The 18,501-nt window shown below is 42.1% G+C and overlaps 1 protein-coding gene across 1 annotated transcript in view; it reads right to left on the bottom strand.

Annotated features, from left to right (window-relative positions):
• DOCK5 (dedicator of cytokinesis 5) overlaps positions 1-17,720 on the bottom strand; it is a 218,797-nt gene extending 201,077 nt beyond the window's left edge. The window contains exon 1 of the mRNA XM_023736758.1: positions 17,176-17,720. Coding sequence (XP_023592526.1) covers positions 17,176-17,407 — 232 coding nt within the window. The 5' untranslated portion in view covers positions 17,408-17,720. The remainder of the gene's footprint in view (positions 1-17,175) is intronic.
• Positions 17,721-18,501: the final 781 nt, after the last annotated feature.

Here is an 18,501-nt window from a genome sequence, read left to right as displayed (position 1 = left end):
TGGGTTATGTGCTTCCTAAAGATAAAAGCTTCCCAAGGTTCACTAAGAGCCTCTGCTGATAGGGACAGGGGAACAAAAGGAGATTACAAAAAAAGTAATGATTTTTAATGAGTTCTACCTCAGTGTGCTAACGTGGTGAAAATTATGATTCCTGGTCTTCATCCTATCTGATTAGGGGGCAGAAAATGAATTTACAGAGATCCTCTTTCTCATTCTCATGGAACTTCTGTACAATATCTAGAGATGGGGGTATCATTCTTTTATTAATATTTGAGAAAATAAAGGGCTGTCTGAGTCAGGGGAAGATTCAGGCCATCTGTCTCCTACAAGAGAGGTCATATCCACCCATCCCAGAAGTAAACATGATATGACCTACTGAGTTATTATTTTTATTTATTTGAAGAATGGGATTTGGGAACTACTCATAAGCGAGAATGGAGAGGCCCACAGGGGATGGTCTCCTTCTCAAGTACCCCTTGAAATAATATTGGAATACTGTGAAGAGAAAATCTAGAATCCAGACCAAAGCACTATGCACATACCAGAGGCTTAAGAGATTCTTCTTATTAGATTCAGTGCAGAGTGGAGCAGTGTGAAGAAAGTGAGAAAACCATCTCAAAATTTATCCTCCGGAGAAAATACAGCGGCCTTCAAAACTTGAACGATCCCTAGTGAAAGCCAACATCCCTGCTAGCTAGGAGGGATGAGAGCAGTAGACAGGGTAAGACCTAGAGGACATTTCTTCTCTCCCCATGGCCCAGCACTGGAAAGCAGGAACGCAGGCAGCCCTGGGGTTCCTGTGTTGATGGGATCAGCTTAACTATGCAGTCAGGTGGATCTGGATTGGAACCCTAGTTCCACCATCAACTAGCACTGGGACCCTGGGCAAGTTGCTGAACTTTTCTGAGCCTCCATTTACTCCTCTGCCAAACTAAGTAATAACTGCCTTTTGTACAAATTGTTGTGAGGATTAAATGCAATGAGAATGTAAAGTGCTTAGCACAGTACTTGTAAGTTGTCAACGGATGATACCTATGTGATGGGGGTGGGTAGTGATGGAATTTAACTGGAATGTAACACTTGACATAATGTAGCTATAACGTTTTTTAAAAAATCCTTACTCTTTGATCTAGCAATTCCACTTACCAGAAATATTCCTTGGAAAACAGAAATGCATAAGAGGATTTAAGCATAAAGTTTAGCAGTAATTGTGAAAACCAGTAAAGAACCTAAAAACCTAGTAGTAGATATTTTAAAAAATTAACTATAGAAATAAAGTCAGACAAGTAGATTGACCCCAATTATGGGTAATCAAGAGAGGCAGGTTGTCAAATTCAGATACAATGTGTGAACAAATAGGGAGCTTTGAGAGACTGGATATATATGAATGACATCCCTACGCCCTCCACACTGCCAGATAACAAACCCTTCTCTACCCCTACAGTAGACAGGAAGTATATCGTCTATAAAAACTGAATGAAAGATGTTTCAGGCTCAGGGACCCCTGGGACAAGGGTGAGGTGCTAGAGTGAAAACAGGGCAAGGGAGCTGGACACTAATTTGAGCTAATAAGCCCAGGCACCTTCTCCCACTGAAGCCAGGCTTGTTCTCTCTTGGTATGAAATCAGAAAAATATTTTTCCTGGAGAATCTGAACCCAGAGTACTATGGGAGTCAAAATCCAGGTACTGCCTCTACCAGTTACAGGGAATACAGCCCTCTCTGGCCTCAGTTTGGTCTCCACCACATGCAAGGTGTAACACCTGCATGATGTACCTCTCTTGCCTCAACCTCTGTTAATCCAGGACACAGGAGAAAAGAAACTTTCCGAACCCCCACACCACACAGTGACTCTGTTTTGCCCAAAGGTGCTCTGTTCCCACAGAATACGTTGACAGCAGTGTTACTCTAGCTTATCCATGTTTTAAAGCTGAAATCAAACTGGTCTCCCAATTCTCCCATGCTTTTCAAACAGACACAAAGAGTCAAGTTGTGCCATTGTTCGGGCATCCCCTGATCCAGAGGACCACGTCCAGCGCTGGAGGATGACTCTTTCTCTGAGTCCAGGGTTTCCCCAGCTCAGTGACCAACACATTTTCCCACACCCGCACTCACAGATCATGTCACTACCTCCAAAAGATAGTCTGCGGATGCATGGGAGGAATGTTTCCCGTTAAATTATATAAGGTCTTTTATTCTAGTCACTAGTTTGCTGTTGGCAAGAGGAAATTTGCAGTTGGCCAGTGGGGGATAAAAGGAGCCCTGCTGGCACAGTGGTTAAGCACTTGGCTGCTAACCAAAAGGTCAGCAGTTCAAACCTACCAGGCACTCCACAGCAGAAAGATGTGACAGTCTGCTTCTGTAAAGATTTACAGCCTTGGAAACCCTTTGGGGCAGTTCTACTTTTTCCTATAGAGTCAGAATCAATTCGAGGGCAATGGGTAAAGGGGGATAAAAACAAAGTTTGGCTAGGGGTCCAGGGAGAAGGAGCGAGGGATGAATAGGTGGAATGTAAGGCATTTTCAAGGACCGTGAAATTATTCTGTGTAATGCTATAACAGTGGAGGCATGACATTAGGCTTTTGCCAAAATCCTTAGTACAACACAAAGAGTGAACACTAAAGTTAACTCTGGACTGTAGTTAATAATACTATATCAATACTGGCTCACCAAAATGTGCCATACAAATGAAAGATGTTAATAATTGTAGAAACAGTATGGAGGAACAGGGGAGTATATGGGAACTCTCTGCACTTTCTGTAAACGTAAAACTTTTCTAAAGAATAGAGTCTATTTTATAAGAGCTGTCACATGAATAGATATATGCACACCCATGTTCACTGCAGCACTGTTTACCATAGCAAAAAGATGGAAACAACCTAGGTGCCCAACAACGGACGACTGGATAAACAAATTATGGTATATTCACACAACGGAAGACTACGCAACAATAAAGCACAATGATGAATCCATGAAACGTAAGATGGAGGAATCTGAAAAGCATTATGCTGAGTGAATTTAGTCAGTTGCAAATGGACAAATATTGTATAAGAACACTATTATAATAACTCAAAGGGTTTAAACACAGAAGAAAACATTCTTTGATGGTTACAAGGGTTGGGGGGGTATTCACTAACTAGATAGTAGACAATAATTATCTTAGGTGAAGGGAAGGAGCACTACAGCGGAAGTCAGCACGACTGGACTAAACCAAAGCTAAGAAGTTTCCTGAATACAACCAAACACTTCGAGGGACAGAGTAGCAGGGGCAGGGGTCTGGGGACCATGCTTTCAGGGAACATCTGGTCAATTGGCATAACAAAGTTTATTAAGAAAATGTTCTGCATCCCACTTTGGTGAGTGGCGTCTAGGGTCTTAAAAGCTAGTGAGTGGCCATTTAAAATGCATCAACTGCTCCCAACCCACCTGGAGTAAAGGAGAATGAAGAACACCATGGGCACAAGGAGAGTATTAGCCCAAGAGACAGAAAGGGCCACAGATACTAAAGACTTCATCAGCCTGAGACCAGAAGAACTAGATGGTGCCTGGCTACCACCAAAGACCTCCCTGACAGGGAACAACAGAGAGTCCTTGATGGAGCAGGAGAAAAGTAGGATGCAGAACTCAAATTCTAGCAAAAAGACCAGACTTAATGGTTTGACTGAGACTGGAGGGACCCTGGAAGACATGGCTCCTGGATGTTCTGTTAGCCCAAAACTAAAGCCATTCCTGAGGCCAACTCTTCAGACAAAGATTAGACTGGACAATGGGACGTAACATGATATTCGTGAAGAGTGTGCCTCTTGGTTCAAGTAGATAGATGAGACTAAATCGGCAGCTCCTGTCCAGAGGTAAGATGAGAAGCCAGAGAGGGTCAGGAGCTGGATGAATGAACATGGGAAATCCGGGGTGGAAAGGAGGAGTGTGCTGTCACAGTATAGGGAGAGCAATTAAGGTCACATAACAACGTGTGTATAAATTGTTTTATGAGAAACTAACCTGAATTGTAAACTTTCACTTAAAGCACAACAGCTAAAAAAGAATAAAGTCTATTTTAAAAAGCAAACCAAAACAAATTTAAGGTTTAAAACATCCCATTCTGGTCCTCTGTGCTGTCATTACCTCAGCGAGGGGCCCGTGACAAGCGTGGCCTCTCCCACATGTCACAACGCAAAGTCTTGTTCATCCACAACCGCCTCACATTTACACAGCGCATGAGTTGTAGAAGGTGAACAACCAGCTAATGTCCACTGAAATATGACCCTACTTCCACATGATAAACGAGGAGCTATGCACTAGAATTTAAGGCAGGCTTTAAAAGAACAGTGAACCAACTAAGCAAAGTAGCCTAAGACCAGTCACATCAGGAAATCAGTGGCAGGGCGTTGGCGAGTAACAGAACCTAGTGACTGCGTTCCTGTCTTAGTTGTCTAGTGCTGCTATAATAGAAATACCGCAAGTGGATGGCTTTAACAGAGAGAAATTTATTCTCTCACAGTCTAGAAGGCTAGAAGTCCGAATTCAGGGCGCCAGCTCCAGAGAAAAGCTTTCTCTCTCTGTAGGCTCTGGCAGAAAATCCTTGTCATCAATCTTCCCTTGGTCTAGGAGCTTTTCAGTGCAGGGACTCCGGGTCTAGAGAACGCACACCCCTGGCTCTTCTTGCTTGGTGGTAATGAGGTCCCCCTGCTTCTCTGCTGGCTTCTCTCTTTTATATCTCAAAAGACACTGACTTAAAATGCAACCTAATCTTGTAGATTGAGTCCTGCCTCATTAACATAACTGCCTTTAATAGTGCTTCATTAACATCATAGAGGTAAGATTTATAACACATAGGAAAATCACATCAGATCACAAAATGGTGGACAACCACACAATGCTGGGAATCATGGCCTAGCCAAGTTGACACGCATTTTGGGGGGATACAATTCAATTCATGACAGTTCCCAAACACCCCAAAAGTGAAAATTGCTGTGTGTAATTAGAGATATTGGCAGTATATGTCATACAAATTGCTGTGTATAATCAGAGATATTGGCAGTACACGTTATACAAATGGATGCTGAGATGACAAAAACCAAACCAAACCAAACCCGTTGCTGTCAATTCAACTCCAACTCATAGCAACCCTATAGGAAACTGCAGAACTGCCCCATAGAGTCTCCAAGGAGCACCTGGTGGATTCAAACTGCCGACCTTTTGGTTAGCATCCGTAGCTCTTAACCACTACATCACCAGGGTTTCCTGAGAAGACAAAGTTAGATTGAAACCAGGAACTACTGGATTACACATAACCTATGTTGAGGTATGAAAACGCCACTTCTGCTTTATCAGAGGTTCTCAGAAACGGTATGTCCCACTTGCACCCCAAGATTACTTGACCCCAGACCACATCTCCAAGCTCAGAATCAGAACACAAGCTCATCCTTCTATAGCCCCCTGTATAGTAAACATGCTCAGAGCAAGGGCAGAACACTCAAGGTCAAAATCAAAAGAGGAACAAGCAGAGTTAAGCGAAGCATTAGTTTTCTAAAAGCAGGGAGGGTATGTGGGGGAGAAAACAGAACACTGTAACAGGCTTGTTAATCAAAGCATCAACCTCTCCCCTCTTTCTGAAAGTACTAAAGAGGTCTTGTTGCAATGACCACAGCAAGAAGCATAATATTTCAGCTACATTCCAGTAATTTTCAAGAACAAATATGTTTATGATGTCAAGATTAGAGGGACTGTGATTCTGGATATGCAGTTAATTTGTGTTATTACTTTTCCTTGGGGTGTGGAGAGGTATTCACAAAGAAAATTTATTCCCCCCTGAAGGCTACTTGAAAGACTTTTCTAATTAAGCCCTGAAGCAGCATGAGGAAAATGTACACACAAGACCCCAAACTAAAGGGTAAAAATAAGCGTATCCCAGTTCTCCAATTTCTCACAATTTGAAAGCCTTCAGAAAAGAGGCACTACAAATGCACAACACAAAGGAAAAGTTACAAATAGTTTTACCAGCCAGAAAGGGAGAGAAAATCTAGAGATTATCAGCTCTGCTTTGCTACATTCATGCCTTTTTTTTCCCAGGCGCTCCCAATTTTTGTGTGAAACGAACAACTGTGTCTAGGTGAGGAGAGCTGTGAGCAGCAGAGATACCCTAGGGAAGTTACTGTAACACACCCTGGGCTCTCCATATTGCTATTTCACTTCAGGCCGGAAACAGAGAGCTCCCCCGCCTCTTGGGTCTGGGCCTGATCCACAGGAAACTTCTCTCTTGATTAGACTCCCACTGAGCCCAAGGTTTAACTTTCCATCTTTCATTCCAACCCACACATCCCACCACTGCATCCAGCCATAGACCAAGAGCCCAGTCAGGGGCCTTTTCAAACAAACTCGCCCACCCACAACCATTGTGGGGAATCTACAAAGCTCCTGCTAAGAATCAACTGGGCCTTTTTCTTAGAATCAAGAAATTATCCTTTAAACCACCAGGGAATATTCTCTAAACAGCACATTAATCCTTATTTAGGGTTTTGGCAGTCAAAATTCAGGGGTCAATCAAACAAAGCCAAGCCCAATGCTTTAATCTATTTCCTGAGCATTTTCATGTAATGCTGGTAGAAGGTAGAGGATTGGGGATCAGCACCATCCAGATGATATTACCAGAAATCACACTGGCCTTAGAGAGCCTTCTGTTGCCTAGGTTTTCCAAGGGTCCAGCACAAGGAGGCCTTCACCCTTTCACTTGTAAATGAGCAAGTGAGCCATGATCAAAATGATTCAGACACTCTCTAATGACTTTGAATGAACTGGTCAGAGTCACACGGCACATCTGGATATTTCCTTTCAAAACAGATTTTCCAAATGAAATGGGATCCAGATGTTATAAGCTGATTTATATTCAGTCTCCTTTTTAGGTGGTACCTATATAATGTAGACTCAACTTAATTTGACTTTTAAATGTACTGCTTATTTCCCCTACTAGAATGTAAGCTCCTCCAGGTCTGGGGCACGGAGTACTTGCCCACTGACCTTAGTGTGATGCTTGGCTCACGGTGGGTCCTTAAAAGCTGGTCTAATAAATGAACACAATGAAGAGGTTTCAAATGCACCCTATCAAACACCAATCAATGTCAGGAACAAAATGTTCCCTGTATGAGGTTATACATGCAGCTTTAAATCTGGAAAATCTTGATCCTCTTGTTAACTAAGAGTATTCACAAAATAGCCATTTTTTTTAATAGCTAGCTATTTCTCTTCCAATGGCTCTTTATATGGAAGCTTTGTTTAAAAGCCTTTCAGTAGATGATAAATTTTAGTAGATGATAGAATTCAGAAACGCTAACCATTTTTAAAGACCAAACGCAAATGATTGCTAACGTTTATTGAGCACTTAATACATGCCAGGCCCTGTTTGGAAAGCTTCCCAGGCACTCATTCACTTTGTCCTTACAATCGTTTGTGGTAGGTTCTAATGGGTGAAGAGACTGTCTTAAGTTCTTCCTTGGGGCCTTCCCAGACCTCTCCAATAGAAAGTACTCACTTCTATTTCTGAAATCCTATTTAGCACTTTTTGTGCTTCTCTTATGATCTCCCGTGAACATGAAATAAATTCATGCATTGTCCTATCCACTCTGCTCTACTGTAGGCTCCCTGAAGATAGGGATATCTCATTCCAATGGTTCTCCCAAAAGCAGGTCCAAAAGCTCTCTACTACTCCCTCCCTACCTCCTCCCCTCTTTCAGCTGCAGCTACACTGGCCCTTCTTAAAATAAAAAACCAAACCTGTTGTTGTCCAGTCGATTCTGACTCATAGCGACCCTAAAGCACAACAGAACTGCCTCCATTGGGTTTCCCAGGAGTGGCAGGTGGATTCGAACTGCTGACGTTTCTTTGGTTAGCAGCTGAGCTCTTAACCACTGCACCATCAGGGCTTAGGCTCCTTAATTGTACTAAGTCTTTCTTGAAATGTTCTTACCCTCGATCAGCTTGCATCATTCACTTTTATTCAGATCTCTTTCCAAATGTAAACTTATCAGAGAAGTTATCCCTGATCATGCTAGCTGCATCACCCCCACCGGATGACACTCTCTGGTATACCTGTGCTGTTTTATTTTCATAGAAACTGACAGTATTCGTCTCCCAGGGCTGCTACAACAAACTACCATAAAGGGGTAGCTTTAAACAACAGAAATTTGTTGTCTCACAGTTCTAGAGGCTAGGTGTCAGAATTCTGGATGTTGGCAGGGCGTGTTCTCTCCAAAGGCACTAGGGGAAGATTCTTTCTTATCTCTCTCAGCATCTGGTAGCCCCAGTGCAGATGCATCTTCAAATGGCCCTCCTTCTCTAAGTCTCTTTGTGTCTATTCTCTTTTATAGGACAACACTCAGATTGGATTAGGACCCACCCTCCTCTAGTATGACCTCCTGTTAACTGATAACATCTTCAAAGACCCTAGTTCCAAACCGTGTCACATTTACAGGTAAATTTCAACATAAATTTTTGGGTGACACTATTCAATCCATAGGCGTTCCTGGGAGCACCAACAGTTAAGTGCTCAACCACTAGCCGAAAGGTTGGCGATTTGAACCCACGCAGAGGTGCCTCAGAAGACAGGCCTGGCATCTGCTTCTGAAAGGTCACAGCCTTGAAAACCCTATGGAGCAATTCTACTCTCCACATTGGGTGGCCATGAGTCAAAATCAACTCCATGGCAACAACAACAACATTTAATCCATAACACTAACATCATGTTGTATATACTTTTATTGTCTGTTTCTTCCCACTTACAATGCACACTTGAAGAGGTCATGGATTCTTTGAGGAATACAGACAAGCCTCCCATGCTGTTTATGCCTTCTGTTAGAAGCATTTGAAGAGCAGTCTTGCCTCTTGCTAAGAAAGTACGAAGGGCCTAGCTGACTGCAGATTCCTTCCAGAAACCAAATTCTTAGAAAAATGAAATTTCAGAAAGAAACAATTTCAGACATCATCTAATGCAAGGATTAATCTAAAGTACATGATTCCCTGAAGGTCTGTTAATATCCTAAAGTTGTATGTGAAATTTTGTCTACAAATAACACAATTCTTTACAAAAGAATCCATAGCTTTCATTAGATTTTCAAAGGAACTTTATTTCTCAAACAAAAAGTTAAAATTCTTTAAGCAAAATACTTCATTATAAATGAGAAAACTGAGGTGCCAAAAGAAATAATTTACCTAAGGTCAAACAGCTGGTGAGTTATGATTTAGGAAATAATATTGGAGTTCTTATTCCCTGTCCTTAAGCATAGAGAATGTGACTCAGCTGGGGCTCAGCTCACAAGGGCTCACAAGGACACATAAACTGGGCCCTGAGGTATAAAGACAATAGCTAAGACAATCTTGGAAAACATCTTTCAGGGAAACTTTCACATAAAGCCAAACAAACAAAACACAGAAGACTTTCTACTCTTATCTTTTTCTATCAGCATTTAGTGAATAGAAATTTGCTGGACCAATGAAGACCCTCCTGACTGTTGTTACTGAAACCTGTACCAATGATTGATAAGAAAGACGATTCAAAATGTAAGATCACAGTTTCTAGCCAATCTGTAAAAAGGTGAAGCTTTCAATGGTTTTGCCCATTTGTAATGTTAATATATACTGATGATTCTGTAACTGTCTTTGGACTCGGACAGACATGGCTGTGGTAGCATGCTTGGCCATCTTCCCATTCTTGTCTATTCTGTAATATTCCTTGGACTCAGACAGACATGGCTGTGGCAGCATGCGTGTCCCTTTTCCCATTCTTGTCCATTCTGTAATATTCCTTGGACTCCGGCAGACATGGCTATGGCAGCATGCATGTCCCTTTTCCCATTTCTGCCCTTTTGAATATATGCCAAATAAAACTTTCTTTTTGCTTTACTAAACTTCATGATTTTTTCCCCTACAACAGTTACCGAGTTCTAAGCAGAACCACATTTGTGAATTCCTCTTTCGTGACCTCTGGGACATATATCGCCCACCTGTATTTTACACCTTCTGAGATCTACTGGGAAATTGTTTTCCCACTGACAGTGCATGCTGCTGGCAGGTAGAGACCTGTATAACACTTTGAAACAGAAAAAAGGGCGTGTACTGCAAATTACTGTTTTTACAGGGTATTATATGAGGTGGTGCTGAATCAGTGTTTTTGGTATGAAAAATACGGATTTTGATAAAAAGTTTTTTGGGACACAGACGTCCCTCTGGACTCTGAGGGTAGGACTGGTAGGATGAGGCAAGAAAAGAAAAAACTCCTTAGTAGCTACCCAAAATTCAACACATTCAGTCATTCAGTATGCATTCCATTAATGAAAACACATGGTATCAACAAAAAAATTCAAAGCAGAAAATAATTGGGTCTTAAAAGGGTTTAGGCAGACTCTTTATCCCTGCCACCCACCCCTCCCAATATCTCTGTTCCATTAGAATGGGAGGACCCTTCACTAGCAATGTCAGATTGCCCCCCTAGACCATTTGTCTCCCAGAGAAGCTACATCGTTGTGTATATGACTAAGCCTTGGGCATAAATGGCCTAGCATGACTTTCCCCTTACTAACAATTTAATTATTCACAAATTTGCGTGTCAGGGGACCATCAGGCGGCTATGAAGGCACAAGTTTGCCCTAAGCCTCTTTCAAATGGCATGTCATACCAATGCAATACAGGGCATCTTCACATACCCTTACTTGCCAGATGCCCTCAGCAAATAAGGAACTCTTTTTCCTCTCCTGCTGCTCATGGCTACAATTTTCTCATGATTTTCTCTAACGATAAGCCTCAATGAAACAGCACCCCACCACATTTCCTAGTGGATGTTCTTTTAACATCATGGATTCCAAGCCAGCTCTACTGGAATGTAAAATAATATTCACAAGCCATTTGGGAGGAGCACAGGGAGGGAGGCCGCCACCTCCCCCAATAAAGAGGACAGGGGCATATTTTAACCTCAATCAGACGCACATGACCTGTCCTCGACTCTTGAGAGATTGGCTATAGAAAGCTCTGAAAGGTACTCTGAGGTGCCATATAAACTTTTTCAGTTAGGCCCTTATACAGGTAGTCCCCAGCTAATGAACAGGGTTCCATTCCTACAACTCTGTCCTAAGACAGTTGTGACGAATCTGACGTAAGATGAATACCTTTTTTTTCTTTTTAATTTTCATTATTATTGCCTTTCATTATCGGTATGTTTGTAAATCCGATCTTTGAACGCCTGTATCTGAGAAAGATAACATCAGCAAATTACATACTGCAACATTGTACGTAGTTACTAACGATAAAATGCACACATACACACACACACACAAAAAACAGATGGTCGTAAGCGCAGTTTGTCATAACTCGAATACGTCATAAGTTGGGGACTACCTGTATTGCAAGAAACAGAGACCCACTCGTGCTATCTAAGGAAAAGGAATGTATTGAACCTGAAATTAGAAAGCTTCTGAGAATAGAAGCAGCTGTAGGGCTTGGTTGCACCCTCTCACAGACTGCAGGGTCTCTCTCATCTACTCTCTTCTACTAATTAGCTTCCTTGCCTTCCTGACTGTTCTTCACTCCTAACTTCAGCTGCCACATGGCTTCAGTTTGCTATGGACTCAACTCTCTCAAATGGCATCCTTTCCTCTCTGTGGCTCTGTGGCTACTTGGTATTCCCTAATGCCAACTACAAAAGGAGCCCTGGTGGCAGGGTGGTTAAGCACTCAGCTACTAAACTGAAAGATCGGTGGTTCCAACCTGCCAGCCGCTCCGCAGGAGAAAGATGTGGCAGTCTGCTTTAGTAAAAATTACAGCCTTGGAAACCCTGTGGGGCAGTTCTACTCTGTCGTATAGGGTCACCATGAGTTTGAATTGACTCGACAGCAACAAGTTTAATTCCAACTCCCAAGAAAAGGAATCTGACTGTATGCCCACCTAGGGACCAATCAGCCATGGCCATGGGAGTCTTACGTGGTGTAAAGCAAGGGTACCAAGGTCTCCCCTAGGTCTTCTGCTGAGGCTGTGGACAGACAGGTACAGCGACTGACGTGTCCTACAGGACCTAATTCAGGTTGTTTCAATCATGTGCTGAGGCAGGTTTGCACTGGCCTGTGAGAGCCAACTGTTAAAAAATTTCAGCAATTTTACAAGTTGGTGATTAATCCATTGGTAACTTAAAACTGGCCAGAGAAGGAATATTGTTACACTACCAAACCAAGAAACCAAACCCACTGCCGTCGAGTCAATTCCAACTCATAGTGACCCTATGGGACAGAGAAGAACTGCCCCATAGGGTTTCCAAGGAGCGCCTGGTGGAGTCGAACTGCCAACCACAGACATTGGCAAATTCTACAAATCAGGGCTTTTTTCTTCTTCTTGGACAGTTAGTTTACCAGCATACCACTGGGGCATTACTACTTAAAGAGGGTCATGGATTGAATTATGTCCCCTAAAAAAACGTGTGTATCAATTTGGCTGGGCCATGATTCCTGGTATTGTGTGATTTTCCTGTATATTGCAAATCCTGCCTCTATGATGTTAATGAGGGAGGATGGGTGGCAGTTGTGTTAGTAAAGCAGGACTCAATCTACAAGATTGGATTGTGTCCTGAGGCAATCTCTTGAGATATAAGGGGGAGAAGTGAGCAGAGAGACAGGGGGACCTCATACCACCAAGAAAGCAGTGCCAGGAGCAGAGCGCATCCTTTGGACCTGGGGTCCATGCGCAGAGAAGCTCCTAGTCCAGGGGAACACGGATGAGAAGAAGGCTGACAGAGACTGAAAGGCTTCCCCTGGAGCTGATGCCCTGAATTTGGACTTTTAGCCTACTTTACTGTGAGGAAATAAACTTCTCTTTGTTAAAGCCATCCATTTGTGGTATTTCTGTTATAGCAGCACTAGATGACTACAACAAAGAGGAAGAAAAAAAAATTGAGGTAAACAAGGAAGGCCCCCACAATCTGAGCCAATCTCTATTGTTTCCCTCTTCTCCCCTTCTCTCACTTTTGCTTCAACCAGAATGGAAATTTTCTCATTATCCACTTGCCACAAATGCCTGTGTAGAGAGTCATTGTTCATGCTGAGCCATACCCACAGCTTTCCCAAATCTGAATGTCCATCTCCATAAAGTTCACCTTCTTCATGAAGCCTCCTAAATTCCCCCAACTGGAATAAGCTCTGCTTCTCTAAACCTCCAAGATATACACTGTGTTTCTCTGGGACCCTTTTCATGTTCATAATTCAATATAGTTACTTAAGGTTTAAACCTTGGAGTGCTTTAATTAATTACAAACTTCATGTGGACACAGACTATGTCTACTACTTCTCTGCATCTGTCTAAGTGCTGAGCATATACAAGGTGCTCAGTTAGATACATGATAAGAGCATGATGAATGAATTTATTTTCACAAATGTGCCAAACACATCTGTCCTTCAAGGGGTAACTATAATTTGAGATCTGCTAACTCATGAGTTGCCCAATTGATCTGAACCCTGACAACTGAATCAACCGAAATAGGGTTCAAGTCAGGAAGGCTGTTAAATGCATGTTTATCTGGTGCGTGCAGATTACTTTCATTCAATTCAAATGCCTGTAAGAGGGAGAAAAAGTCAAGGATTAAACTACAGGGATTAAACTTTGATCTGGTAACAGCAGATCAAAGACTGAACTAGTTCATACTTAAATCACACCCAAACCCATTAAAACCAATCTCCCTTTAATACTTTTGGGAAGACGACGTGGAGGGTTAGGGGAGATCTAGGAACTAAAAACCAGATGAAGAAGATCAAGAAGATCACAAGTTCAGTCTCAAGTGGAGAAAATTAGTTCTTCATGCTATGGATCATTTAGCCAGTCTGAAAAGTATATAAAAACCAACAAGAAGTTAGAAGAGAAACTATCAGATTACAATTGGCATGTCAAGAAAAAAGCCATGAAGTGATGGAGTTTCTTGCACCAAAGCTTTTTAGATACAAAGCCACCTGAGAAAGTCTTCGAGGAAAATCAATGGCATGTCAACTTCAGATCTTCACATTTTTTTGGTCAATGCATGTGGACCTACTGATACTACTTAATTAATTTGGAGAAGTTTTCAAAAATTAAAAATTCTTCACAATCTAAGAATCTAAGAAGTAGTAGAAAAATATCTCCATTTTACAGATGGAAAAACTAAGCTAAAGACAGACAAGCTACTTTGTTGTATCTGTAACAGAAATTGAAATACAAACCAGGCTTCCTAATCTGGGCATAAATACTTCTCTGTTGCTTTCATTCCACCCATCATCCCCCAAAAGCTTAAATGCCCCAGAACATAAAAAACAAGTGACCTTTAAGAATTGGATAATTCCTGAAGATTAATCCAAACAGTTGGTGTTAAAAAACTAGCAAAGAATTCTCAGAATTAAGGCAGACAAAAGAACATAGTACAGTGACTGTTCCAGCAAGAAAACAAACCTTCTAATCTTCTAAAAGTATAAAACCCTGTCACTCAAGGCTGCTGATAAATGTAAGAAGATAAAGACATACATTATAGAGAAACACTTGTTTCACTTTAGATATCATTTATATTTCCTCCATCTGTCATTTCTTGATAACAGTAGCTTTAGGAAGATAGCACCACAGAGATGCTGTACTCTGCCCTAAGATGTTTTATAATTGTTAGCTAAAGCCTTTCCAAAATAGATTTTGTCTCCTGGAACCTATAAGAAATTAAACCAAAAATAAAAATGGGAGAAAAGAGCAACTCAAAGCAAAAATTCATGTGTCCATATGCTCTCCCTAACCTGCTCTGGTCTGACCCCTAAAAATTCAGTCTTTTAGGACAACAAATGAGGGACTCTTTGTTTTCCTGGTCTAAGATCTATCCTCATGTTGCTGCACTAAAGCAGAATCAAAATGCCACCTAAGGAGAAAGGTGATGGGGTTATGGCTTGCTTCACAGAGCGAGCTATTTGCTTCTGAAATAAATCGTGTTGTCAAAATCTGAACTGAGCAAACAGACTCATATCTAATTCTGGAAAGAAAATATAAAAGACAGATTCAAAATTTCCAAGGCTCTTGGCTTAGATCAGAGCTTAAACATGAAAAGAATTCTTCCACAGGCTCAATTCACCCCTAAATTTGTGAGTTTACCAGTAGACCTCCCTGAAGCTGTCAAGCAATTTGAAAACAGTCTTGACAGCAAGCCTAATACTGCCAATGATGAACTGAATACCAGCCTCTCCCAAGGAAGGAAAGGGTCTTCTAAAAAATAATTCTGGGGTATTTTACATGCAGATAGTTCTTTCATTCTGACTGAAGGAGGCGTGGGTCTTCTTTAATTAGGGCAGATAAATAGGAACACAAGGGAATCATTCAGGATTCTGTCCTCAATGGGTTTCCCTTTTCTGATTCTATGATAATCCCTGTGGTAGAGACGGAAGGGCTGGCCTAGGGCTACAGTCACAAATGTCTATGAATTCATGAGGCTGGAGAAGATGTATTTGTGGCACTGAATCCAAAGGGAAGGAATTGAGCTTTAATGAAGCCTTCCATAGTCTTTCTATGTACTTTCTATACATTCCTTATCTTACACAATCCTCATAGTCACCCTGTGAGCCTCTGGAACATAGAAGATACTAAGCGAATGTTTGTTTCCTCAGAACAGTAAGAAAAGTTAGCCACAATCACACAGCCAGTGAATGACAGCGCTGGAATTCAAACCCAAGTCCACCTGACTCAAAACATCCAGGCCAACAGATGAATGGATAAACAAACTATGATACATATACACAATGGAATAAAGAACAATGATGACTCCGCGAAACATCTCACAACATGGATGAATCTGGTGGGCATTATGCTGAGTGAAATAAGTCAATCACAAGAGGACAAATACTGTATGAGGCTACTATTACAGACACTCATGAAAAGGTTTACACACAGAAAGAAACAATCTTTGATGGTTATGAGGGAGGGGAGGGGTGGTGGGGAGAGAAAAATACTAACTAGACAACAGATAAGTGGTAACTTTGGTGAACAGTTAAGTATACAACTGGGGAAGTCAGCACACCTTGACCAAGGCAAAGTTACAGAAGCTTCGTAGACACATCCAAACTCCCTGAGGGACCAAATCACTGTGCTGAGGGCTGGGGACCATGGTCTAGAGGTACATCTCGCTCAACTGGTGCAACATAGATTATAATGTTCTACATCCTACTTTGGTGAGTAGTGTACGGGGTCTTAAAATCTTGTGAGTGGCCATTTAAGATACTCCACTGGTACCACCCCATCTGGAGCAAGGGAGAATGAAGCAAACCAAAGACACAAGGGAAAGATTAGTCCAAAGGACTAATGGGCCACAACTATCACAGCCTCCACCAGACTGAGTCCAGCACAACTAGATGATGCCTGGCTACCACCACTGACTGCTCTGACAGGGATCACAACAGCTGGTCCCGGACAGAGCTGGAGAAAAAATGTAGAATGAAATTCTAACTCACAAAAAAAGACCAGACTTACTGGTCTGACAGAGACTGGAGAAACTCCATACAGCCCCCAGACACCCTTTTAGCTCAGTAATGAAGTCACTCCTGAGTTTCATCCATCAGCCAAAGATTAGACAGGCCCATAAAACAAACAATAATACACATAGCCCAACCATGTATATGAAACTAAATGGGCACACCAACCCAGGGACAAGGACGAGAAGGCAGGAGGGGACAGGAAAGCTGGATGAATGGAAATGGGGAACCCAAGGTCGAGAAGGTGAGAGTGTTGATACTTCGTGGGGTTGGCAACCAATGTCACAAAACATTATGTGTATTAATTAATTAGAAACTAATTTTCTCTGTAAACCACATCTAATGCACTATAAAAATAAAATTAAAAGACAAAAAGAAAAAAACCCATCCAGGCTAGTTCGATTGTTATTTGTGTACATTTAATTAATTAGTTATATCCCTTAGCACCCCAGACTATTTTGAGCCAGTGAGTGAATGCTACCCGAAAAAGCACAGGACCAGAAAGCAAAAGTCCCATCACCCAGAAACCCCTGGGAGTTCAAACATTTTTCCAGAAGATTCTTATGAGACTAGGCCATTTACACAGCAACCTAAAAAACTCCTTGTTATCAGAGGTATACCAGAATCTAGCCTGGACCTTTGAGGACAGGTTCAGAGTCAACCAATATTAATTATTTAGTACTCACCACTGCTCTGCAAACAAGGGCACCTGCCAGGTAAGTGTACTGTTAGGCAGGCTACAGCCTGGCAAACTTTCAGATAATCATTGCATACTGCCCACTGTACCAGGAAGTGTGCTAATCTTATTTCTACCTTCGCAATTGCCTTACAGCCATATCTGACTTCACAGTGGCAAAGAGTAATAACAGTTCGAAGACTCAAACTTCCAAAACTTCCTCCTATCCCTACCCCAGCCATAAGAAACTACTCTCCAAAATTTCACTCTGAATTAAATGGCTTGACCACAAGGCAGTACAGTCTACAGGGGTAAAAGTAGTAACCATGGTTCTGATGTTAGCTTCTCCATGTGGCACTGAGCAAATCAACCAGCATCCCTATCTCAGTCTTCCTCACTAACTCACAACCCTGTTTATTCTTTTTTTTAAGCATCTAATATTAGCTGTGCTATGAGACTACAGAAATGTTGTTGTCGTTAGGTGCTGCTGAGCAGATTCCAACTCATAGTGACCCTATGCACAACAGAACAAAGCACCGCCTGGTCCTGCACCCTGGTCTTAGTCATCTAGTGCTGCTCTAACAGAAATACCACAAGTGAATGGCTTTTAACAAAGAGAAATTTATTCTCTCACAGTCTCGTAAGCTACAAGTCCAAATTCAAGGCATTAGCTCCAGGGGAAGGCTTTCTCTCTCTGTTGGCTCTAGAGAGAGGTCCTTGTGATGCATCAGTCTTCCCTTGCTCTGGGAGCTTCTCAGCACAGGAAACTCAGTCCAAAGGACACGCTCTGCTCCCGGCACTGCTTTCTTATTTTTTCCCATACAAAAATTCATACATACATTGTTAAGGGACTCTAATTGCTCTCCCCATACTGTCACAGCACACTCCCCTTTTCACCCGATTCCCCATGTCCATTCAACCAGCTCCTAACCCTCTCTGCCTTCCCATCTTACCTCTGGAAAGAAGCTGCCCGTTTAGTCTCTTGTATGTACTTGAGCTAAGAGGCACAGTCCTCACAAGTATCACTTTATGTCCCACAGTCCAGTCCAGTCCCTGTCTGAAGAGTTGGTCTCAGAAACTGTTTTAGTTCTGGGCTGATAGAGAATCCAGGGGCTATGCTTTCCAGGGTCCTTCCAGTCTCAGTTAGACTATTAAGTCTGGTCTTCTTATTAGAATTTGAGTTCTGCACCCCACCTTTCTCCTGCTCCATCTGGGACTCTCTGTTGTGTTCCCTGTCAGGGCAGTCACTGGTGGTAGCCAGGCACCATCTAGTTCTTCTGGTCTCAGGCTGATGAAGTCTCTGGTTTGTATGGGCCTTTCTGTCCCTTAGGCTAAT

The sequence above is a fragment of the Trichechus manatus genome, unplaced genomic scaffold, assembly GCF_000243295.1.
Source record: "Trichechus manatus latirostris isolate Lorelei unplaced genomic scaffold, TriManLat1.0 scaffold00091, whole genome shotgun sequence".
Lineage (NCBI taxonomy): Eukaryota > Metazoa > Chordata > Mammalia > Sirenia > Trichechidae > Trichechus > Trichechus manatus.
The sequence above is the reverse complement of the archived record's forward strand: the minus strand, read 5'-3'. Positions and strand labels throughout refer to the sequence as shown.